The sequence below is a fragment of the Oryctolagus cuniculus genome, chromosome 1, assembly GCF_964237555.1.
Source record: "Oryctolagus cuniculus chromosome 1, mOryCun1.1, whole genome shotgun sequence".
Taxonomy (NCBI): domain Eukaryota; kingdom Metazoa; phylum Chordata; class Mammalia; order Lagomorpha; family Leporidae; genus Oryctolagus; species Oryctolagus cuniculus.
The window spans coordinates 105,807,939-105,832,906 of record NC_091432.1 but is presented as its reverse complement, the minus strand read 5'-3'; the positions used below and the strand labels follow the sequence as shown (position 1 = coordinate 105,832,906).

Sequence of the window (24,968 nt, the reverse complement as noted above, 5' to 3'; positions counted from 1 at the left end):
CTAATGTGACATTCACACAAGCACTAAATGACTCACAGTTCAGTGATGTTTCAACAGACACTGATGGAAGCTATCAACAGACCCAGAAGAGATTCCTGGCCAACACGGCCTCCTTGAATGCTAATAATCAGCTTCAAATAATTCACTTGTAAGATTTCTGGGCAATGGAATGTGTTAGGGACAGAGCTATGAAGCACTTGTAGGTGAAAAGAGATTAAAAAAAAAAAAAAAGGCAGAAGATAAGAGTACAATAGAATTATTCTTTTGTTTTCCCTGTTTGAACGAATTGCTCTTTCACATTTATCTATCTTAAAATATTTGGGGCACTTTGATGAAAAGAGCTGTTCCTTCTTTAGTTATTCTGTATCTTGAGGATGATAAAGTCATAACAATATATGAGAGGCTCCCAGGAAACAGTGTTAGCTGTGTGGTACTATTATATCTCTAGTACTAACTGAATATTTACTGCATGTCAGGCATCAGGTAATAACCCTTTATTTGAATGATCCTATTTAATGCTCACAAAAACCTTATGAGCTAGGTGCTGCACAGCCTTATGGGACATGCACTGTTACTGCAGCTAAGGATGATAGGTTCAGTGAAGTGAGCCCTATCCGGTGTTAAACAGCTTGCAGGTAAAGGGGCTGGAATTGAAACACAGCTGGTCTGGATTCAAAGCCCCACCCAGCTGTCCCCAAGAATATTGGAAACAGCAGTGAGCAACCGCTCAAAAGGAAAACTGATGTGCTACATGGTATGCGTTACTCCGCAGCAACAGCCAGTTTTCTTTTCTCTCTCTGTGAGTGTTAATAGAAAGGCTAACAATAACTTAAGTTACACCCTACAGTTTCACGATGCTATCTTACTCGATAGTCATGAATATTCAAAATAAAATTAACTTACAGGGACACTGAGTGTTTAAGAGATCGTTTGACTTGCCCAGGGTCACAGGGTTGGTGAATATAAAGCAGAAGCTAGAACATTCTCCTCTTCCAGGCCTCCTGTCCCAGCACACTGCCTCCAGGGAGCAGCCGTGACTGGCTCAGTGCTCTTATAGTTACACAAGCACCTTGATATTTACCCAGCAAAATTCCAAAGGGTAGACATTCAGCAGCAAATGTCCTAAGATTTGTAGTAAAAGTGATGCTTATTAGACACTATTAAAAACATCTTTCTGCTACATTTAGAACAAAAACCAAGCATAATATAAAACATTAGAATGACATTAAAATTTCTTCTTACCTTCACTTTTCTATTTCATTTTACGTTAATGTTCATAATTATTTTATTCTAAGAAATCCATTTGGTATTTAGTAAAATTTCCTGGTTTTAATTTTATAATTAAGATGGCTTTTATCCTTTAAATTCAACATCCAGGATTTTTATACCTTAATGATGATTGGCTATTTTTCTTCTCTACCCAATAAAAAAAATCATTTCCAGCTTCTTGGCCACCAAATTCCTTACTCATTTCTATAATTGACTCATTCCACTTCCAGGGCACTAGGAGAACCACAGAAAGTGGAATGTTGGAAAATGCCAGAATATATTCTTGATTTTTGTGTATTTTAAAAGACTCAATTGTATCCTGAATAAAATGGTTCAGTTCAATAGAATTGATACTGGCACAATGGAAGAACAATTCTAGAAATTAAAAAAAATTCATTTCTAAAGTATTTTTAAGAGAAGCTATAAATTCAAACCTTGCAACTTGATGAGATATACTCATAATTTTATGAGATATACCTGTCTTTAGAATATACCCATCCTCTATATACACAGATATTATGAGGATGGATGTAAAGCTTCTGATAACAAAATGATTCACAAGCATATGTCACCAAGATAAATCTAAGGGATTCTTTCTCTGGGCTGCTAACAGCTTATAATGAAGCCAAGACTATCTGGGGATAATAAAAACACATTACCCATACATAAAAGCAAATCTGAAACAGAATGCCCCCAAGCCTCAATGTAAATAGTTGTGGAGAGCTTGATTTCTGAGAGGCAGAGATTCATCAACCAACCAATAACATTTCAGAGCATATTTTCAGCTATGTAAACGAAGTCCCACCATGACAGCTTATGTGGGTGTAATGGTAATTGTAGGAACAAAGTCAGAAACAAATCAGTGATTGTCATGTAACTTTATAGGACTGGCATTTTACAGATGACAAACAAAAACAAACACGCACAAAGAGTTATGTAGCACCAGGTATAGATATTGTTGTTAGCTTCTAAGTGTTAATGCTCACCTAGTGCCCAAGACACTCACGAACAGGACTCACCTGAGGCAGCCACCAGGATGCAGGGCCACAGAGCAGCCATCTCCGCAGCCCACATCCCCAGGAATGTCCCCACAGGGGAGAAATGCAAACTCACTGCCGGAATGAGTGCTGCTCAGTTCTTCTGTCCTGGTTCCTCTCCACTCCGCCCTCCTCTTTTGCCAAGTCCTTCCTAGGGCTATTTTGTAAACACTCAGTAAGACCAAAGGCAGTATCAGCACTACAGGAATGTTTTGGAAATGATGCCGTCATGAAACTGCTTAACTTCCCCACTTGGTTCTGTCCCAGGATCAACTATGGCCAACAGTTCCATCTCCCTGGCGGGAGACAGCTAAGTGAATAATGTAATCTAAGAGGAGCCCCTAAGGAGAGGAAGTTCCACCCTAATATGATTTCCTTTACAGCCTTTACCTAAGGCAGTGCTCTCGCTGACATTCAGGATGCTAATTTCATTAATAATTGAGATCCAAATAGCTGTTCTAAATCAGACTTATGCGGTAACATCTTCAGCATTTGACAATGGTTATTGGACTCTTGAATTACACAAAGCTAATGGAAACCTGGTATTGTCCAACAAAGAACAAGTGCAAACACTGCAATGGGAAAAGTGGCTTTTGTTTCTCCTAAGCTCCTTTAATTAAAAGAAACATTGATTCTTGATGAACAGGAGTATTTCTGAAGTTTTCACTGGCCACAAGTCAGAAAGTAACTACTTAAGAGGGCATGCTTCTAGGCTTATTGAAGATGATAACTACTGAGGTCGGCATTGGGGCACAGCAGGTTAAGCCGCCACATGTGATGCCAGCATCCCATATGAGTGCCAATTTGGGTCCCAGCTGCTCCACTTCTGACCTAGCTCCTGTTAATGAACCTGGGAAAGCAGTGGATGATGGCCCAAATTCTTGGTCCCTGCCACCGATGTGGGAAAGCCAGATGGAGTTCTAGTCTCCTGGCTGTAGCCTGGTTGCAGGCATTTGAGGAGTGAACCAATAGATGGACGATTGCTCTGTGTGTGTGTGTGTGTCTGTCTGTCTCTCTCTGTTTCCTTCAAGTAAATAAATCTTTCAAAAAAGATGATGACTATTGAAGTTAAACATCATTCACTTTTAACTACCCACTATTAAGGAAAAGGATACATAATTCTACATAATAATTCTATCATTGGTAGATTTCCCCTAAAATGTCTAGAAACAAAGCCATATTTTATACCATTTCCAACATCTGTACTCTTTTATTATAAATGAGATTGTAGAGACACAGGTTTGAGAGAAATTTTCACAGAGCAAAATCAGGGAGAAGTTCCTATTTATTTCCTGTTCTTCTAATTCTTCTGTCTCTGTTTAGAATCCATGAACTTCTTCACCTGATTTTCATCTACCAATAAAATGTAGCCTGATTTGTTTCTGCTCTAGGCGAAGGGCTATACAAACGTGGAAGGGAAAGCTAGGATGAACCCTGTGGTGTTGAGTTGGTTTGGGAGGTATAGTTGTGAACTCATGGTTCTCAGTACATACGGCTAAGTATAGAAATAAATACAAATGTGGGGCCAGTGCTATGGCGGAGTGGGTAAAGCCGCCACCTGCCGTGCCAGCATCCCATCAGGTGCCGGTTTGAGACCTGGCTGCTCCACTTCCAATCCAGCTCTCTGCTATGTCCTAGGAAAGCAGTAGAAGATGGCCCAAATGCTTGAGCCCCTGCACCCATGTGGGAGACCCAGAAGAAGCTCCTGGCTCCTGGCTTTGGATCAGCCCAGCTCTGGCTGTTTTGGCCATGTGGGGCATGAACCAGCAGACGGAAGACCTCTCTCTCTCTTTCTCTCTCTCTCTGCCTCTGCCCCTCTGTTAACTCTGCCTTTCAAATAATAAATAGCTAAATCTTTTTAAAAAAGAAATAAATGTAAATGTAAACTTGTGTGTACACATATTTATGTACTTATATTCCCTAGCTCTAGCTATTAGAGGACCTGGTAGCAGTGACACCCCAAAAGTAATAAGCACACATGGCATCCAGATCTTAGTTTCTAAATATGATGCTCACCTAAAAGGAAGAAATGGAGAAAAGATTGATGCCATAACCGAGGCAGGGAAAGTATAAGAGCCTAGAATATCTTGTACTAGAAAGCAAAGAAGTACTAAAAATAAAAATAATGAAGACATGATAAAAGGACATAGGAATCAGCTTGAAGACACTGTTACTGACCAAATCTGGGACAGTTTGAGATCAAAATCAATAATGATGTAACAAATTATAACCCACTAAATAAAATAAGCCATAAGTTCATACTGATTTAAATAAGTAAATAGGAAGAAGAAAGAGCTTTTCCTCCAATTAGAATGTCAACTAATAAATGTAGAAGGAATAGGGGAATCTTCATAATGATCATTAATTCATCCAAGAAACATCCATGGATACTAAAACTAGTTTGTGAAAGTTTGATGAGGATCAGGGCATTTATGTAAAACACTTGCTAATTACAAAGATTAAAAAAAACTTTTCAGTGGAGAAAGCTGGCAGACAGCATCTTAATCAAATGATGAAAATTAGCATCACCAGCAATGGGAGCTGCATGCCACGAGATGGGCTCAATTGAGAAGACTCAGGGGCCTATCTGTTATAGTCCTGCCAAAACGGCTAACATGAATCTATTCAGGAGGAAATACCAGACAACTCTTTTACTGTGGGGTATTCTACAAAAAAATCAAGCATGTCATCTTCAAAAGGTCAAGGTTCTGAGAGTTAAAGGCTAACAAGCTGTACCAATCTGAAGAAGACGGAAGAGACATCACAATGGGAGGGCACTGTGATTCTGAACTGGATCTTTTGTCATTAGTAACATTTCAGTGAGAACTGGGAAACCCGAGTGGGGTATGTGGATTAGATGGGAGTGATGCAGCAATGGGATTTCTTGGTTTTGTTGTCTTGAGATCACGTGAAAGAACATCATTTTCTGTGAGAATAACATCGTACGTATTCAAGGCAAAAGGCACACCATGTGGGTAACTTGCTATCAAATGGTTGTGTAGGGAGGTACTAGTTTCCCAGGCTTGCTATACATTTGAGAATATTCCAGAAGAAAAAGACATTTAAGTGTAACCTGGTTGAGGAAAGTTTATGTGAGGAATATTCTTTGGGGGAGACGGGCAGCTGAATGGGGCTTCATCAAGAGACGAGTTCACAAAAGATTGGTCTGGTCTCCAAGGCCCGGCACTTTGCGTCAGTTCTCAGAATCACCAGCTTCTGCTTATGAGATGAATTGCAACAAGAGAAGAACAAGCTACAGGCAGCATGGCTACACAGGTTTCCTGGGAAGCGAACACAGAAGCCTCCCTTTATGCAAAGACTTAATTGAGATGATGATTGACATTGTATATTGGCCACACAACTTAGTAAACCATGACTCTAAGTCAGACCTTCTGGGACATGCCTCCCTTCCCCCATACTCTCTCATATGCCCATCTGTTACTGGAAGGCCATTGCTAATGATGTGTAATGCAGGTACATTATGACCTTCATTAGCTAATTTAACAACAGTCTGGTGATCCTGCCCATTATAGCTCCTTACTGGCTGATGACTCCTGCCAAGATGAGAACGGCTTTGTGTGAGCAACTCATCTTCCGAGTCATTTGTGGAACAGGTGCTTCCTGCTCTCTCCTCAATGGCCCTGCTCTGTCCTGTGGGCTGGCTCTGGTCTTTCTTTTTCTCAATTCACCATCCTGTCTGGGTTTAATTTATTCACTCAGTACCTCTAGATTTGGTATCACTTGTTACTCAATTTTTTTTTTTTTTTTTTGGACAGGCAGAGTGGACAGTGAGAGAGAGAGACAGAGAGAAAGGTCTTCCTTTTTCCGTTGGTTCACCCGCCAAGTGGCTGCTACGGCTGGCGCACTGCGGCTGGCACTGTGCCGATCCAAAGCCAGGAGCCAGGTGCTTCTCCTTGTCTGCCATGCGGGTGCAGGGCCCAAGCACTTGGGCCATCCTCCACTGCACTCCCGGGCCACAGCAGAGAGCTGAACTGGAAGAGGAGCACCCAGGACAGAATCCGGTGCCCCGACCGGGACTAGAACCCCGGGTGCCGGAGCTGCAGGTGGAGGATTAGCCTAGTGAGCCGCGGCGCCAGCCTCGTTACTCAAATTTTAATTTTTTATTTAAAGAAAAAAAAAAGCTCTTCTCATTCTCCTGAAATACAGCCCTTTGCACCCAGGGAAAGCTTTTTTAGTTACAATTTCTGATGACCTCCCTTAGCTTCTTACCAAGACTGAGAAGAGACATGGATGTCTTTCAGGCCTTTCAAGCAGGTCGGTATACTTAAGTCAAAAACTTGGGAGTCACGAGAGGCCAGGCATTCAGGTTCCTTCAGTATCATCGCTTGGGTAAAAGAAACAAAGACTTCATCTGAATTTGCCATTCTTGATATCGGTTGAGGTCAGGACTGTCATTAAGAGAGTAGCTAGAAATATATTTCCTTGAGAAGTCCCCTCTCCACATCCCCCCGAGCCTTGCACAATATTTCCCCATTATTTCCCAGGAAGATGTGGCACCTCTCAGATGGACCAGTGTCTTTTGGAAGAAGCAGGGGGAGAAGGTTTATTATGCAAACATAATAAGAAAGTGTTTATTATGCAAACAGCAACTGAGTTATGTGTCCTTTAAGACTACTAAATAGTTTTTAATTACTGCTATATCAGTAAATCCCATAAATATGCAAATGCAATTAGTTCACAAAATAGGCCTTAAATATCTTTATTCCTCTCCAACAAAGTTCTTTGAAGTTAATCGCTAACTCTCTTTGTTCACTCCCTTGGCAGTCGTGCTGAAATTGACAGGAATTTTGACAGATGTAAATATTCTGGGGGAACCGAATTTCCAAGCACATCTGGTCAGGCTGGAGGAGAAAAGCAGAACTGGACACTCTAGCCAAACAGAAGCGTTTAATGAGTAGTCCCGTATGGAATTTGTTACTCTACAGAGTTGTCTACTGAAATGAATATCAAGGTAACCACTGAGGCAGCACTTCCAAGCCCAAATCCACACTCAACATTTGATTTCTCTCTAGTTTGGAATTGCATTTTAATAATAATGCACATTTTCTGGTGCCCAGAGAAAGAAACAGAATCCCTCTTGGTTCTGATCCTTCACAGTTCATAGGTCATGGTTTTCTATGGGAAGATACAGAGCACAGTTGCAAGGGTATCAGGCCTTGGAGTCACTCACACCTCTTTGCCTGCCAGCTCCACCACTTGATAGATTCCCCTAGCCTTGCCAAAACTGTTTTTCTGAGCCTTAGCTTTCACATCTGTTAAAAGGGTTTAATCTGCACTGGGTTACTTTTCTATGGCTACATAGCATATTCCCACACACTTGGCAGCTTCAAACACATCTCATGTATTAGCTCATGGTTCTGCAGATCAGAAGTCCACTCACAAGCAAGGACGGATTCTCTGCTCAGGGTTTTACAAGACCAAAATTGTGGTGGTGTGCAGGAGCTGGCTCTTCCAGTGTCCAAAGACACTGTGTTCCTCCCAATTCTGTATTCAGTGACTTCAAGTTGGGGTCTTGAGTCAGCCATGATGGGAGAATTTGCTGGATGGAAATCAGCAAACAGTACAAGCCAGGATGCCTCCCACCAACTGGTTACTGAATGTCCAGAAACACACCATGGCCACTCCCCAGGAGGCCCTCATGTATATATGTCTGTTACTGACTTTTGCAAATATATTATGAGTATTTCTTCACTCTGCTATATCTTCCAGAATTCTGTGGATTCCTTGAAGGAAGAACACTGTTGTCTTACTTATCTCAGTATCCCCATCACAGAGGTTGGCACATAGTGAGTGCTCATTAAATGTTTCAGAAAGCTAGAAGGCAAAGAGGGGAGGAAGAACTAACACATGGACAGAATAGAATTTTGTCTATTGCAAAGAAATATGACACCAAGAGGGGAGCAACTTTCTCACAACCATAACCAATGTGGTATCCTTTCACCACCCACCTCACAAAGGGTAGGTCAAAAGCATCTTGGTTCCAAGCAAGCTTTGCTTTTGTTTGGTTTGCTCCAGAACCAGCATGCAAGCATTGTCAAGGATAAAAACGAGACACATGTGTAGGCAGATCGTGCCTCCACATCATTCTTTCAGAGTGTCCCAAGTTCAGGAGCTTGCAGTCCCTGGGAATAAGAAGTCCCTCCAAAGCCGGAGGAAGATAGAACACAGAAGGAACTTGGAGGAACACAGAGGCTTCTTGCTTCTGCGTTTATGCTCCCAATCACTTCAGTTTCAAGAAACTGCTTAGACTGTGAAGTACAGCAGAAAATCTTACTCAGTAACATTACTCAGTAAGCCATGTTACACAGGCCTTCCACTCAGATGTGGGTCTTGAAGTCTGGCTCTTCCTGCATCAATCTGTGGCTCATGACAGGGCTCCAGACTTCACCATTTAGGCCTACTTGGGATTTTTCTGTGGGGAAGTCTAGATATGGTCAAACACAGCAATCAGTAAGATATTTATTTGGATTTCAATTTCTGGATATTTTCATCTCTACTTTGAACTCAAGATGCTGCAAAGCCTTTGATCATTTAGAGCTTGTTTTATTCAAGCATGTATCCATGCACTATGTAGGGAATTGTGGTAGACACTGGGTATATAATATAGATAACAAAACTCAAGGGATTTGAGTTGGAGGTGACAGAAAAGAAACACTAAGAAAGCAATGAGAGGGGGCCTGAGCTGTGGCGTAGTGGGCTAAGCTTCCACCTGCAGCACTGGCATCCCATATGAGCACTCATTCACATCCCAGTTGCTCCTCTTCCGATCCAGCTCTCTGCCTAAGGCCTGGGAAAACAATAGATGATGGTCCAAGTGCTTGGGCCCCTGAACCAGTGTGGGAGATCCAGAAGATCCTCCTGGCTCCTGGTTCCTGGCTTCGGATCAGCCCAGCTCCGGCCTTTGCAGCCATTTGGGGAATCTCCCTGTCTTTGTTTGTAACTCTACCTCTCAAATAAATAAAAAAATAAGAAAGCAATGAGAAATGCTAAGTATGCACAGACTAGATGAGATGGAGGTAAATAAAGGAGCCCAGACTTGGGGGCAGGGTAGGGGACACTCTTCACAAATGTCATTCTTGATGACTGCAGAGTCAGCTGTGGGAGGAGAAGGAGAATGGAGCTCCCAGCAGGAGGGTTAGCAGGATGGTGAGATGAGAAAGAGAGCCTGCTGCTTTCGTGGGGGCCACCAGCCACACTTTGTAAAATCTGGGGGGGGGGGGAGAATTACAAACTCGAGCAAGTTGAATGGATTCACAAGTTCAGGAGACAGAATGCTGAGGGGGGTTAAAAATAGGAGAGTGAAATATTGTCTGCGTCTGTAAGAGTGCTGTTATTACAAAGCTGTCTCCAAATGGCCTGGAGCAATTATTCTGAAATGCACAACAGCTGCATTTGTCCCCTTTCTGCTGTCGCTGAAATTTACACTGTCATTGCTCCAGGAGGAAGGCTTGGCACTAATAACAGGCTGGCTGACTATGGCTGGAGTGTGACAGACCTCTAGTTAGAGCCCTTGAAGACTGGGCGCTGAGGAGCCAGGAACTGTAACGCTCCCACAAAGCCGGTTTGTGGCCGTGAGTGCACAGCACCACCTTGTGGCGGCCGGCACCGCTGCCTCAACCAATTCTTCAACGCCCCAGAAAACTACACACAACGGATTTTTACGCATCATGCAGCACACTTTCAGGTGATTTGACAGTCGAGTCACACCTCTATTTTCCTCTTTGGGTTCCGCAATACCAACCCGCACCAACCGGTCAAATCTATTTCCATTCCGCTTACAACTGCCGACTGGTTCCTGTCTGATCATCTCCTCATTCTTCCTTAGTTTCCTCTCCACAGGAGCTCTCAAGTTTCCAAGGAAATCGACCCAGTGACTTCTTAAAGGGTTATTTGCCTGCTCTTCTTGAAGTCTTGGTTCTCCACCTCTGAAAAGTTGTAAATAGTGTTATTAAAAGCCATATCCAATTTTAATATTGGTAGAAGGGATAAAATTCCATATAACTGAATGCCTTAGACTGTGTTTTCCTGAAGCGTTTCTGAGATAAGAATTTGTATACAAGTGATTTAAAAGTTCTCCCGATAGCAATCAGAAGCAATCAGAAAGCGAAAGGGCTGGTTTTATCCTAATCCCACAGGGACACTGACAGTGAAAGCTACACAAAGGAGCCGGGCTTGCTTACACTCTCATTCAACCTGTCAGTCCTGGACTGAGGGCTTGGGGCAAGGAGCCTGATCTCCCTGGTATTTCCTGCTCTTTTCCTGGGCAGGCAACAGTTTAGTAGCCCAGGAGAAGTCTCCAGGGAAAGTCCTAGTTGTGGGCCTTGGAGGCTAAGGCAAAGAGAAGCTAAGAGAGGGGAGCACAGCAACAGTGCTGGGGATCTGCAAAGCTCTGTGGCAACAGCTAAACGTTTCCATTCCAGAGACAGCGAGGGTGCGTGGGAGATGATAAATTTCTTATTCCTCCAGAAGACAAGTAAATTCCAAAGAACCTGATGATCAATGTCTTCAGAGCCCAAGCATGCATAAATAGTTTAACTATTTCCAAATTAATATTAACACTCTTGGAAGAAACTCCTCTCTTTGCAAAATACTTGACATGATTCTGCCATAAATTTTAGCAGAGGTACGTGGTCTCTAACTGGATCACTTTTTTTTTTTAAGAAAAAAGTTGAAATCATGATATCCAAAGTCTAAGTTATGCCAGAGTGGCAGCTACACAAGTAATTTGCAACCCTGGAAGTACATTAGGATCAATTTGAAAACTTTTAGAAAATGACCTCAACAGATTCTGTTTTGAGGTGGGGACCAGGCCCTGGCATCTATTAGAAATTCTAAAGGTGATGGCTGACGTGCAGCCGGAGCTGAAAGCCACAAATTTAAACCAAAACAAATAGACTCACTTGTATATGGGCAGAGTATATTTACTCTTTCATTCTATTAGCATGCAATTCCATCTTTATGCAGGCATTGGCCTTTGACTAAAGTGGCAGTTGAGATGCTCGTATCCTATATCAGAGTGCCTGAGTTCAAGTCCTGGTTCCATTCCTGATTTTAGCTCCCTGCTATTACAGGCAGCAGTGATGAAGTAATTGGTGTTAATTTTAGGATTTTAAGGTTTGAAGAAGGCGGCAAGGAGGAAGCCAGTTAAAGCAGAAAAGATGTTCACTAAAGACAGGAGAGCATGGTAGGAAGAAAGCAAAGTTGAAGCCTGCCCAGACAGCCGGTAGAGGGTCTGAGAAGATATTCAGCCCACCAGGCAGTGATCAACTGCCTATTCATGCTGTTTGCTGGGAGGGGGGCAAGCATGTAGAGACCCACTTCCACTGTGATAAGGTCCGTTTGAATGGACAGAAGTCCCCGACAGGTATTTGTCAAAGACAGCAACTTAACAACGTAAGCTGTTATCAGCTTGGGATGTCCTGGGCAAGCTGCGGTTGTAAGAGCCAGAGCAGCAGAATCTTAGGCCATAAAATTCCATCATGACAGCCTCATGTTCAGACTGCCAGGTGTGAAGTTAACTATTTGTGTCCCAAAGCCTTGTACAGCCAACAACTGGGTCCCTGTCAACCATATAGGAGACCTGGCTCCCGGCTTTGGCCTGACCCAGCCCTGGCCATTGCAGGCATTTGGAGAGTGAACCAGTAGACAGGAGCTCTCTTTAACGTGAAATAGTGAATGTTCAGGAAATAACTGATGGCCTCAACTCTTGGGCTTATGTAGTGGAATATGTACCTATTGGCTTGTTAAGGCTACCATGACAAAATGCCACAGACTAGGTGGCTTCAACAGAAGTCATAGTTCTGGAGGCTGGAAGTTCAGGATCAGTGTTAGCAGAGGAGGTTTCTCCTGTGGCCTCTCTCTCTCTCCCTGGCTTGCAGATGGCTGTCATCTCACTGTGTCCTTGTCCTTCAGTCTGTGTCTTGATCTCTTCTGAAGGCACCAGTTGTGTTGGGTTAGGACAACCCCCCAGGACCCCATTTTAACTTAACTACTTCCTTAATTGTCCCTATCTCCAAATGAATCACATTCTGAGGTCCAGGCTTTGGCTATGAGTTGTGGAGAGACAAAATTCAGCCCTTAGAAATGTGTTCACAGGCCAGCCTTGTGATATAGCAAGTTAAGCTGCCACTTGGATGCCCACAACCTGTATTGGAGTGCAACTACCCCACTTCTGATGCAACTTCCTGCTAATATGCCTGGGAGGCAGCAGATGATGGCTCAAGTACTTGAGTTCCTGCCATCCACATGGGAAACCTGGATGGGATTCCTGGCTCCTGGCTTTGAAAGAGAGAGAGAGAGAGAGAGAGAGAGAGAGAGAGAGATTCTTCCATCTTCTGGTTCACTCCTAAATGCCCACAACAGCCAGGGCTGAGCTGGGCTAGGATGAAGACGGGAACCTCAAACTCAATTTGTGTCTCCCATGTCAGTGGAAGGAACCCAAGTACTTAGACCATCACCTGCTGCCTCCCAGGATGTGCACTCGAATGAAGCTGGATTGCAAGCACAGCAGCCAGAAAATAATAGCTAATATTACTGAGCACTCATAAGCCAGAGAGGGTTCAGAGTGTCTTTTGAGTGCCAGTTTGTGTCACAGCTACTCCACTTCTGATCTAGCTCCCTGCTAATGGCCTGGGAGAAGCAGCAGAGGAAGGTCCAAGTGTTTGGGCCCCTGCCACCCATGTGGGGAGACCCAGATGAAGCTCAAGGCTCCTGGCTTTGGCTTGGCTCAGGCCTGGCTGTGCAGCCATCTGGGGAGTGATCCAGTGGATGGAAGATCTCTGTGTGTGTGTGTGTATGTGTGTGTGTGTTTCTGTAACTCAAATAAGTACATGGACCTTAACAAAGAAAGGAAGGAAGGAAGGAAGGAAGGAAGGAAGGAAGGAAGGAAGGAAGGAAGGAAGAAAGAAAGAGAGAACCAGGATTGTAAAACAAGCAATTTAGCTCTTTCGACAGCTTGGGGTATAAGATTCTATCTTAGAGAAACCCTAGTTGAAAAAGGTGAATGCAGTGATGACAGAGGACACGGCCTCTGAAGACCCCGAGGAAGTGCCACTTGAGCTGAGTTGAGAAAGATGGCGAAAGCTGAGAGGAAGACAAGGGAACCTTGGCACTCAGTTAGAAGGCTGGTTACCATCTGGTAAGCTCAGATCCCAGTTTGCCTGGGCAATCCCAGTGTACCTCTATTTTCCCATCAACTCTTCCTTCCTTAAACTTCCAAGTTTGGATGATTGAACAGGTTTCATCTTAAACTTGAGCAGTGGTCCTAGAGAATTATCATAGTGTTTCCCAAAGCTTTACATATACAGCTGAAATATAAATCTGGAGCCAAGTCTGATATGTTTGCCTGGTTAACAAGCACTGGTTGATTTGTTTCCAAAGAACACAGCAGAGGGGAATGAGAGGGCAACCCACTGAGAGTGGTGGGGGTATTGCCGGTAGTCTCATTCTCCTAAGAGACTGAAGCCTTTTCACTATTGTGAAGGAATGGGGCCTGCTGACCATTTGAATGTCTTCCTTTGAGAAATGTCTGATTAGGTAAATTGCCCATTTTAAAATGATTATTTGTTATTGAGTTGTTTGAGTTCCTTATATATTCTGTTTATTAATCCCTTGCCATCTGTTTAACTTGCAAATATTCCTTTCATTCTGCAGATAATGTCTTTACTAAGTTGACTTGACTTTTTTGTGCAAAAGCTCTTTGATTTGATAAAGTCTCATTTGTCTATTTTCGCTTTTGTTTCCTGTACTTTGGGTTTTGAGTAAAAAACTTCATGCCCATTCCAATGTCCTGACATATTTCCCCTATGTTTTCTTCTAGTAGTTGCAAAGTTTCAGGTCATATGTATATAGTTCTAATCCATTCTGGGTTGATTTTTGTACCTGGGTGAGAGATGGGGGTCTAATTTCATTCTTCTGCATTGGATTATCAGTTTCCCTAGCACCATTCATTGAAAAAAGTCCCTTTTCCAATGCATTTTCTTTGCACCTTTGACAAAGATCAGTTGGCTGTAGATGCATGGATTTATGTTTAGGGTCTCTTATTCTGTCCCATTAGTCTAATACTAATGGGACAGTATTTCCATTACTAACACAATTATAATCATACCATTTTTTATTTATTGTAACTTTGTAATAATATTGCAAAATCAGCTAGTGTAGTGCCTTCTGCTTTGTTCTTTTTGCACAAGATTGCTTTGACTACGCAAGATGTTTTGTGGCTTCATACTTATATTAATGTTCTTTTTCTAGTTCTGTGAAAAATGTCATTGGCATTTTCATAAGGATTGCATTGATTCAGCAAACTGCTTATGGTATTATTGATTCTTTTTATCTACCAACATGTGATGTCTTTCTCTTTCTTTGTATCCCTTCAATGTCTTTCATCAATGATTTATAGTTTTCTTTGGAGACATGCATTTGGTGTAGAGGTTAAGACACTGCTTGGGGCCGGCACCGAGGCTCACTAGGCTAATCCTCCTCCTTGCGGCGCCAGCACACCGGGTTCTAGTCCCGGTCGGAGTGCCGGATTCTGTCCCGGTTGCCCCTCTTCCAGGCCAGCTCTCTGCTGTGGCCTGGGAAGGCAGTGGAGGATGGCCCAAGTACTTGGGCCCTGCACCCCATGGGAGACCAGGATAAGTACCTGGCTCCTGCCATCGGCAGCGCGGTGCGCCAGCCTCAGCACGCTGGCCGCGGCGGCCATTGGAGGGTGAACCAATGGCAAAAGGAAGACCTTTCGGCCGGCGCCGCGGCTCACTAGGCTAATCCTCCGCCTAGCGGCGCCGGCACACCGGGTTCTAGTCCCGGTCGGGGCGCCGGATTCTGTCCCGGTTGCCCCTCTTCCAGGCCAGCCCTCTGCTGTGGCCAGGGAGTGCAGTGGAGGATGGCCCAGGTGCTTGGGCCCTGCACCCCATGGGAGACCAGGAAAAGCACCTGGCTCCTGGCTCCTGCCATCGGATCAGCGCGGTGCGCCGGCCGCGGCGGCCATTGGAGGGTGAACCAACGGCAAAGGAAGACCTTTCTCTCTGTCTCTCTCTCTCACTGTCCACTCTGCCTGTCAAAAAAATAAATAAAAAAAAAAAAAAAAAAAAGGAAGACCTTTCTCTCTGTCTCTCTCTCTCTCTCACTGTCCACTCTGCCTGTCAAAAAAAAAAAAAAAAATGGCTCAATAGGCTAATCCTCCACCTTGCGGCGCCGGCACACCGGGTTCTAGTCCCGGTTGGGGCGCCAGATTCTGTCCCGGTGGCCCCTCTTCCAGGCCAGCTCTCTGCTATGGCCAGGGAGTGCAGTGGAGGATGGCCCAGGTGCTTGGGCCCTGCACCCCATGGGAGACCAGGAAAAGCACCTGGATCCTGGCTCCTGCCATCGGATCAGCGCGGTGCGCCGGCTGCAGCGGCGGCCATTGGAGGGTGAACCAACGGCAAAAGGAAGACCTTTCTCTCTCTGTCTCTCTCCCTCACTGTCCACTCTGCCTGTCAAAAAAAAAAAAAAAAAAAAAAAAAAAAAAAAAAAAAGGCACTGCTTGGGATGCCTGCATCCCATATTAGAGTGCCTGGGTTTAAGTTCTAACTCCACTTCTGTTTCCAGCTTCCTGCTAATGTACACCCTGGAAAGCACTAGGTGACAGCTCAAGCAGTTGGGCTCCTCCCATCCACATGGGAGTTCTGGGCTCCTGGTTTCAGCCTGACATTACCTCAGCTGTTGTGAGCTTTTGGGGAAGTGAACCAGTGAATGAAAGATCTCTGTTTCTCTCTCTTTCAAATAAAAACACGTTTTTTATTGAAGAGATCTGTCACTTCTTTGGTTAAATACTTTTCTTGGCCTGTGGGTTTTTTTTTTTTTTTTTTTGGTAGCTATTGTAAATGGAACTGCTTTCTTGATTTCTTTTTTAGATAACTCGCTATTGGGATATAACAAAATACTGATTTTTGCACATTGACTTTCTGTTCTGCAACTCTGTTCAATTTGTTTATTATATTAGTTCTACCAGTTTTTAGTGGAGTCTTTGGGAATTATTTCTATACAAGAACATGTCATCTGTACATAGTGACAGTTTAACTTTCTCCTTTCCAGTTTGGATGCATTTCTTTCTCTCTCCTAATTGTTCTAGCTAGGACTTCCAGAACTATTTTGAACATACAAGGTGAAAGTGAGCATACTTGTCTTGTTCAAACAGAGCCAAAGCCTTCAACTTTTCCCTATTAAGTATGATGTTAGTGATTGGTTTATTATATGGTATTTATTATGTTGAAGTATGTTGCTTCATTGCTTCTATACTTGATTTTTTATTTTTATTTGTTCATTTTTATTTGCTTGAAACGCAGTGAGAGAGAGATCTTCCATCCACCATCCACTTGTTCACTCTCCAGGAGCCCACAATAGCCAGAACTGGGCCAGACTGAAAGCAGGGGACAGGAACTCCATCTGGCTATCCCATGTGGGTGGCAGGACTCAGTAGTTGAGCCATAATCTGCTGCTTACCAGAAATATTAGCAGGAAATTGGATTGGAAGAGAGGTGGGGGTGAGACTCCATCCCAAGCACACTGCTGTGGGATGCACACATGCTAAGTACCACCTTAAACTGCTTCATCACCTCGCCCATATCTGTTCATAGTTTTTAACATAAAAGGATGCTGAATTTTACCAAATGCAGTTTCTGTATCATGTGATTATTGTTATTCATTCTGATAATGGGATGTGCCACATTTACTGATTTATGTATATCCAACCATTCTTGCATCCATGAGATGAATCCCACTTGGTCATGATTAAATAGTCACAACTAGTGACAACCTAATCTCTTTTTTTAAGATTTATTTTATTTATTTAAAAGAGCTACAGAGAGAGGGAGGGAGAGGGAAGAAGGGAGGGAGAGAGGGAGAGAGGTCTTCCATTCATTGGTTCACTCCCTAAATGGCTACAATGGCTGGAACTGAGCCAATCCAAAATCAGGAGACAAGTGCTTCTTCCAGATCTCCCACATGGGTGCAGGGGCCTGAGGACTTGGGTTATCCTCTGCTGCTTTCTCAGGCACATCAGCAGGGAGCTGGATTGGACATGGAGCACCCAGGACTCGAACCAGCACCCATATGGGATGCTGGTGCTGCAGGCCAGCACTTTAACCCATTGTACCACAGCGCTGGTCCCAATGAATAGTATTTTTAATGTGCTGAAGTGTTGGCTTTGCTAGTATTTTGTCGAGGATTTTTGCATCTATGTTCATCAAGCATATTGACCCGTAGCTTTATTTATGTTGTTTTTTTGTGTTGTTTTTGTTTTTTTGCTGTTGTGTCCTTGTCTGGTTTTGGAATCAAAACAATGCTGGACTCGTAGAATGAGTTTGCAAGAATCCCCTCCTTTTCTATTTTTTTGAAATAATGTAAGGACTAGTGCTAAGTCTACCTTAAATGTTTGGCAGAATTAAGCTGTGGAGCCATCTGGTCCTGGATTTTCTTATATGGGAGACCTTTTATACTTTATAAAAAGTTTTTATTTATTTTTTGAAAGGCAGAGAGAGAGAGAGAGAATGAATGAATGTGGGGAGCAAACCGGACTAGACTGAGTTACTGGAATTAAGACTTATTCTATGCATCTGCTCTCCCACAATATGGCGCTGGGAGAGGAGGCAACAGCTTCTACCCAGCTGCCTCTCACCAACTTGACAAACTGCAGGACCTGCTCCTGATTGAAGGAGAGCAGCGTACTCGGCGTGTGGGCAGCCGAGTTAGGATTGGCGGAGGAGGACTATAAAGGAGGAGAGAGACGGCATGCACCAGGAACATCTATGGGGAACATCTAAGAGGAACACCTGTGCAGCCTCCGAGAGAGCCGGCCGGTGGTGTGCCGCTCCCCCGCGGAAGTGGGGAATGTGGCCAGGGGGAACTGCCCTTCCACGGAGGTGGAAGGGATAGTAGCCAACCCGGGAAGAACCAGCAGCAAACCCGGGGAGGGCCGAGCAGACGAAAGAACAGCGCAGGGTCCTGTGTTGCTCCTCCACGAAGAGGGGGAGCGACATAATGGTGCCGTGACTCGGATATGAAGCCTAGGCAGGGTCCTGTGTCGTTCCTCCACGAAGAGGGGGAGCGACATAATGGTGCCGTGACTCGGATAGGAAACCTGACTCGGATAGGAAACTTAGGACGGATATGAAACTTAGGAGGGAAGAAACGGGAAGAAGCAGGAAAATACCGGAGAGAGAGACTAGCGAAGAGCCTAGGGAAAAGCCGGACGAGAAAGGTGCCGGAAGAAGCTATTGAAAGCCTAGGCATAGACTTGGATATGGACTGTGGGAAAGAAGTTAGGATTGAAAGCGAAAGTGAAAGCTTTCATAGACTCGGATGCGGACTATGGCGGGGAAGCTAGGAGATTGAAAGCGAAAGTGAAACCTGGAGGAGGCTTGGACTCGGATACGGACTGTGGGAAAGAAGTTAGGATTTAAAGTGAAAGCAAGAAGAAACTTAGACTCAGATACGGACTGCAGGTTGAAAGTGAAAGTGAAACCTATAAGAAACTTAGACTTGGATACGGACTGTGGGGAGAGGCCAGGAGAAATGAGGGAGGAATATTGTTGGAAGAAAACTTAGGGAAACACACCGGGTAGAGAAAAATGTTAGGGAGGATGAAGCCGCGAGTGCAGGCCAAGCCATCTTGGAATTCTTCAAGTCACCCCGGGGAGCAAGAGGCGAAGATCTGGAACCAGAGGCAGCGACGTGGGCCGCCAGGATTCGCCAGGTTAGTCCGGGGAACTTGGACTGAATGCCGGTAGTGGCGGAAACATTCGCGGAAGCCGCCGCGTGCAGAGAGCGCACGGGGCGTGAACAGATAGGAAACGCGAGGCTGGCGCAAGGCCGTGGTGCGGGCGCGAAGTGCGTGGAGACCGCGGAGCGTGCGCGCAGAGCCGGCGGGGCGAGGCGCCGGGAAGCAGCGCAAAGCCGGGAAGCCGCCGCGGGGCGGGCGCCGGCGGGGCGAGGCGCCGGGAAGCCGCGCAGAGCTGTGAAGCCGCCGCGGGGCGGGCGCTGGCGGGGCGAGGCGCCGGGAAGCCGTGCAGAGCCGTGAAGCTGCCGCGGGGCGAGGTGCCGAGAAGCAGCCTCGGGCGGGCGCCGGGAAACCGCGGGGATAAGAGAAACAGAAGTTTTAGAAGTAAAATGAGAGAAATAGGAATGCTGGAAGATAGAAGTTAAATGGGAGAGATAGGAATGCCCGGAGATGGAGAAATAGAGAAATAGAAAGGCCTCCCCTCAACATGGCAACGAGAAAGCTTGGATTCGGTCTGCCCGATTAGTGAGGCGATGAGCACCTGCGGCGCTAGCAGCTTATGCGCCGCAGGTCACCGAAGACAGGCATGAATTAACATCAGTAAGGCCTCCCCACAATACTGCAATTAGAAAGCTTGGATTCGGTCTGCCTGATTAGGGAAGTGGTGAGCACCTGCGGGCGGCTAGCAGCTTATGCGCCGCAGGTCACCGAAGACAGGCACATTATCAACACCAATAAGTCACCCCACAACATGGCAATGAGAGAGCTTGGATTCGGTCTGCCTGATTAAGGCGGTAAGCACCAGCAAGCAGCTCGACCAGAGTATGAGCTGCAGGTCACCGAAGATAGGCATGAATCAACACCAATAAGCCTCCCCACAATATGGCAATGAGAAGGCTTGGATTCGGTTTGCCTGATTGTTAGGGCTTGTAAGCCCCTGCAGGCTCGACCAGAGCATGCGCTGCAGGGCACCGAACACAGGCACGCATCAGCGCCTAAAAACCTCCTCACAACATGGCGAAGAGAGGACCCGGATTCGGTTTTCCTGATTGATAGGACTTGTAAGAGCCTGTGGCAACTCTAGCAAGTAGAGCAGAGTGTGTGCCGCGGGACACCGAAGACAGGCGCGTATCAACGCCAAAAATAAAAAGAAAGGGGGATCTGTGGGGAGCAAACCGGACTAGACTGAGTTACTGGAATTAAGACTTATTCTATGCATCTGCTCTCCCACAATATGGCGCTGGGAGAGGAGGCAACAGCTTCTACCCAGCTGCCTCTCACCAACTTGACAAGCTGCAGGACCTGCTCCTGATTGAAGGAGAGCAGCGTACTCGGCGTGTGGGCAGCCGAGTTAGGATTGGCGGAGGAGGACTATAAAGGAGGAGAGAGACGGCATGCACCAGGAACATCTATGGGGAACATCTAAGAGGAACACCTGTGCAGCCTCCGAGAGAGCCGGCCGGCGGTGTGCCGCTCCCCCGCGGAAGTGGGGAATGTGGCCAGGGGGAACTGCCCTTCCACGGAGGTGGAAGGGATAGTAGCCAACCCGGGAAGAACCAGCAGCAAACCCGGGGAGGGCCGAGCAGACGAAAGAACAGCGCAGGGTCCTGTGTTGCTCCTCCACGAAGAGGGGGAGCGACAAATGAATCCTTCAGTCTCTGGTTCACGTCCTAGATGTGCAGAGCTAGGGCTAGGCCAAGCTGAATCCAGGAGCCAAAACTCATTTTGGGTCTCCCATGTGGGTGACAGGGACCCAAATACTTGAGCCTGCTGCCTAAGAGGGTGCACATGAGGAAGCTGGATCAGAAGCAGAGCTGGGACTTGAACCTATGGACTCTGATATGGGATCCAGGAGTTCCAAGTGGCATCTTAACCACTGTACCAAATGGTCACCCTACCTTTTTATTATTGCATCAATCTCACTACTCATTATTGTCTGTTTAATTATTCTATTTCTTTATGATTCAATCTTTGTAGAGTATATGTGTCCAGGAATCTGTCCATTTCTTCCAGGCTATCAAATCTGTTGCCATAGTGATCTCTAACAATCCTTTGTCCTTCTGTGTTGTCAGTTGTGAAGTCTCTGTCTTTGTCTCTAATTTTACGTATTTGAATCTTCTTTGTTCCTTAGTCTAGCTAACGATTTGCTAATTTTATGATTTCAAAGAACCAGCTCTTCATTTGATTGATTTTTATATTCCTTTTTTTGGTCTCTACATAACTTATTTGTGTTCTAAATTTTATCTTTCCTTCTAATAATTTTGGACTTGATTTGTTTCTTGTTTATCTAATACCTTGAGGTTCAGCAATAAGTCCTTTATATGAAACCTGCCTTTTTGATGCAGGCAGTGATTGCTATTATTTTCCTCTCAGCACTGATTTTACTGTATCCAGTAGGTTTTGGTGTGTTATATTTCCATTTTCCTTCATTTCAATAAATTTTAAAATTTGCTTCTAATTTCTTCCTTGATTCATTGATTGTTCAGGAGTAAATCAATTTCCATGTATTTATGTGTTTCTTGTTATTGACTTCTGGCTTTATTGCATTATGGTCAGAAAAGATTTTTATTTTTAAAATTTGTTAACACTTGTTTTGTGACCCACCATATGGTCTATCCTGGAGAATGTTCCATGTGTTGTTGAGAAGAATGTGTATTCTGCAGCTGTTGGATGGAATGTTCTGTAAATGTCTGTTAGATCCAACTGATTGAGGGTGTGATTTAACTCTAGTGCTTCTTTGGTGATTTTCTGTCCGGATGATCTTTCCATTTCTGAAAGTGGGTGTTAACCACTACTATTATTATATTAGACTCTCTCTACCTCTTTAGTACTATTAGTATTTGTGGGGAGCAACTCGGACTAGACTAAGTTACTGGAATTAAGACTTATTCTATGCATCTGCTCTCCCACAATATGGCGCTGAGAAGGGAGAAACAGCTTCTACACAGCTGCCTCCAGTTCAACCAATAAACTGTAGGACCTACTCCTGATTGGAGGAGAGCAGCGTACTCGGCGTGTGGGTAGCAGAGTTGGGATTGGTGGAAGAGGACTATAAAGGAGGAGAGAGACAACATGCACCAGGAACATCTAAGGGGAACATCTAAGAGGAACACCTGTGCAGCCCCCGAGAGAGCCGGCCGGCGGTGTGCCGCTCCCCCGCGGAAGTGGGGAATGTGGCAGGGGGAACCGCCCTTCCACAGAGGTGGAAGGGTCGGTAGCCAACCCGGGGAGGGCCGAGCAGACAAAAGAACAGCGCAGGGTCCTGTGTCGTTCCTCCACGAAGACGGGGAGCGACAAGTATTTGCTTTATGTGTTTAGGTGCTCTGATATTGGGTACATATATATTTACAATTGTCACTTCCTTTTGCTGGATTGAATGCCTTATCATTATATAATAACCTACCTTGTCTCTTTTTACTACTTATGACTTAAAATTTATTTTATCCAATATAAGTATGTCTATTATGCTTTTTTTTTTTTTTGACAGGCAGAGTGGACAGTGAGAGAGAGACAGAGAGAAAGGTCTTCCTTTTGCCGTTGGTTCACCCTCCAATGGCTGCCACAGCCAGCGCACTGCGCTGATCCGATGGCAGGAGCCAGGTACTTATCCTGGTCTCCCATGGGGTGCAGGGCCCAAGCACTTGAGCCATCCTCCACTGCACTCCTGGGCCACAGCAGAGAGCTGGCCTGGAAGAGGGGCAACCGGGACAGAATCCGGCACTCCGACCGGGACTAGAACCCAGTGTGCCGGCGTCGCAAGCCGGAGGATTAGCCTAGTGAGGCGCGGTGCCGGCCCTATTATGCTTTCTTTTGGGTTCTATTTATGTGGAGTATCTTATTCCATCCTTTCATTTTCGGTCTGCATGTGTCCTTAGAAATGAAGTGAGTTCCTTGTAAGCAGCATATACATGGGCCTTTTATTTTCTAACCACTCACTCTTTTAATTGGAGAATTTAATAAGTTGACATTTAGGGGTCAGTGTGGCATAGTGGGTAAAGCCACCACCTGCAGTGCCAACATCCCATATGGGCACCAATTTGAGTTTCAGCTGCTCCACTTCCAATCCAGTCTCTGCTATGGCCTGGGAAAGCAGTATAAGATGGCCCAAGTCCTTGGGCCCCTGTACCTGTGTGGGAGACCCAGAAGCAGCTCCTAGCTTCTGGCTTCGGATCAGCACAGCTCCAGCCATTGCATCCATCTGGGGAGTGAACCAGCAGATAGAAGACCTCTCTCTGTCTCTTTCTCTCTCTCTCTCTCTCTCTCTGTCTCTCTCTCTGCCTCTCTGTAACTCTCTTTCAAATAAATCTTAAAAAAAAAAGACAGACTGTAAGCTCTTTGAGGGAAGAAACCATAGTTATGTTTGTTTAAAAAAATAAGTTGACATTTAAGTTTACTATCATAGGTAAGGCCCTACCACTGCCACTTAATACTTGTTTTCTAGTTTTATTACAGTTACTATCTTTCTCCCACTCTTATAATCTTCACTTGTGATTAAGTGATTTTCTCTAGTAGTATACTTTGACTCCTTGCTTGTTGTTTTTGGTAAGGCTATTATAGATCTTTTGTTTAGTGATTACTGTGAGGCATACAAGTTATTTTGCAATGATAGCAACTTAACATTGATTATAAGATAAACAAATAAGAGTTAAGAAATATTAATGGGAACTCTGCTTGCACGGCTTTCATTCCTCTCCATATTTTGAATTTTTTTTAAGATTTCTTTAATTGAATACAGAATTACAGAGAGAGGGACAAACACACATACAGAGGCATGAAATGGTATGTTTTTGTATTTTACGTCTAATGAATTTGATATCTGGTTACTAACGAGCTTAGCATCTTCATATGATTGGGCTTCCTCTTCTGTAGAGTGCTGCTGAAACTCTTGGCCCTTTTTTTATTTTGTTTCCTTTGAATTTGTTTTTCCCATACTTTCAATCAGAAGTTCTCAATGGAAGAATCTGCATCTTAAAAAACATTTGGCAATGTCTCAAGCCATTTTAAATGGTCACAACTAGTGACTATCTAATCTAGTAGGTAGATGCTAGGGACACTATACAACAGGCAACTCCCCACAACAAAGAATCATCTGATCCAATACATTTATAGTGCAAAAGTGGGGAAACTTTTTCTTCTAGATAATACCATCAGTTTTATGCATTAAAAAGTTTCAGGGCCAGCGCTGTGGTGCAGCGGGTTAATGCCCTGGCCTGAGGCATCGGCATCCCATATGGGCGCCGGTTCTAGTCCCCACTACTCTTCTGATCCAGCTCCCTGCTGTGGCCTGGGAAAGCAGTAGAAGATGGCCCAAGTCCTTGGGCCCCTGCCCCCACGTGGGAGACCTGGAAGAAGCTCCTGGCTCCTGGCTTCGGATTGGTGTAGCTCTGGCCATTGTGGCCAGTTGAGGAGTGAACCATCAGATGGAAGACCTCTTTCTCTGCCTCTCCTCTCTCTGTGTAACTCTATAAAATAAATAAATAATAAATCTTTAAAAAGATATTTTCTTCCATTTTGTGGATATTTTCATTTTCTTCATGGTACTTTGGAAAATTCTTAATTTCAATATAATCAAATGTATTCATCATTCTTGGATGGTGCTTTTTGTGTCTAATTTAAGAAACCCTCTCTATCCCCCCAAATATATTCTTTTTTTAAAAGATTTTTTATTTATTTTCCTTGAAAGTCATAGTTACATACAGAGAGAAGGAGGGGCAGAGAGAGAGAGGGAGAGAGGTCTTCCATCCAATGGTTCACTCCCCAGATGGCTGCAACGGCCAGAGCTGTGCCGATCCAAAGCCAGGAGCCAGGAGCTTCTTCCGGGTCTCCCATGTGGGTGCAGGGGTCCAAAGACTTGGGCCATCTTCTACTGCTTTCCCAGGCTATCGCAG

General features: G+C 44.7%; 1 protein-coding gene across 2 annotated transcripts in view; it reads right to left on the bottom strand.

The window, feature by feature from the left end:
* HTR3B (5-hydroxytryptamine receptor 3B) overlaps positions 1 to 10,236 on the bottom strand; it is a 42,314-nt gene extending 32,078 nt beyond the window's left edge. Inside the window, exons 1-2 of one of the 2 annotated variants that reach the window (XM_051849201.2) lie at positions 10,107 to 10,236; positions 6,537 to 6,651 (exon numbers count right to left, since the gene is read on the bottom strand). In XM_051849201.2, coding sequence (XP_051705161.2) covers positions 6,537 to 6,555 — 19 coding nt within the window. In that variant the 5' untranslated portion in view covers positions 6,556 to 6,651; positions 10,107 to 10,236. Of the gene's footprint in view, positions 1 to 2,288; positions 2,444 to 6,536; positions 6,652 to 10,106 lie in introns of those variants that run through there. The other variant, XM_002708384.5, reaches the window with a different exon arrangement.
* Between the last annotated feature and the right edge of the window lie 14,732 nt (positions 10,237 to 24,968).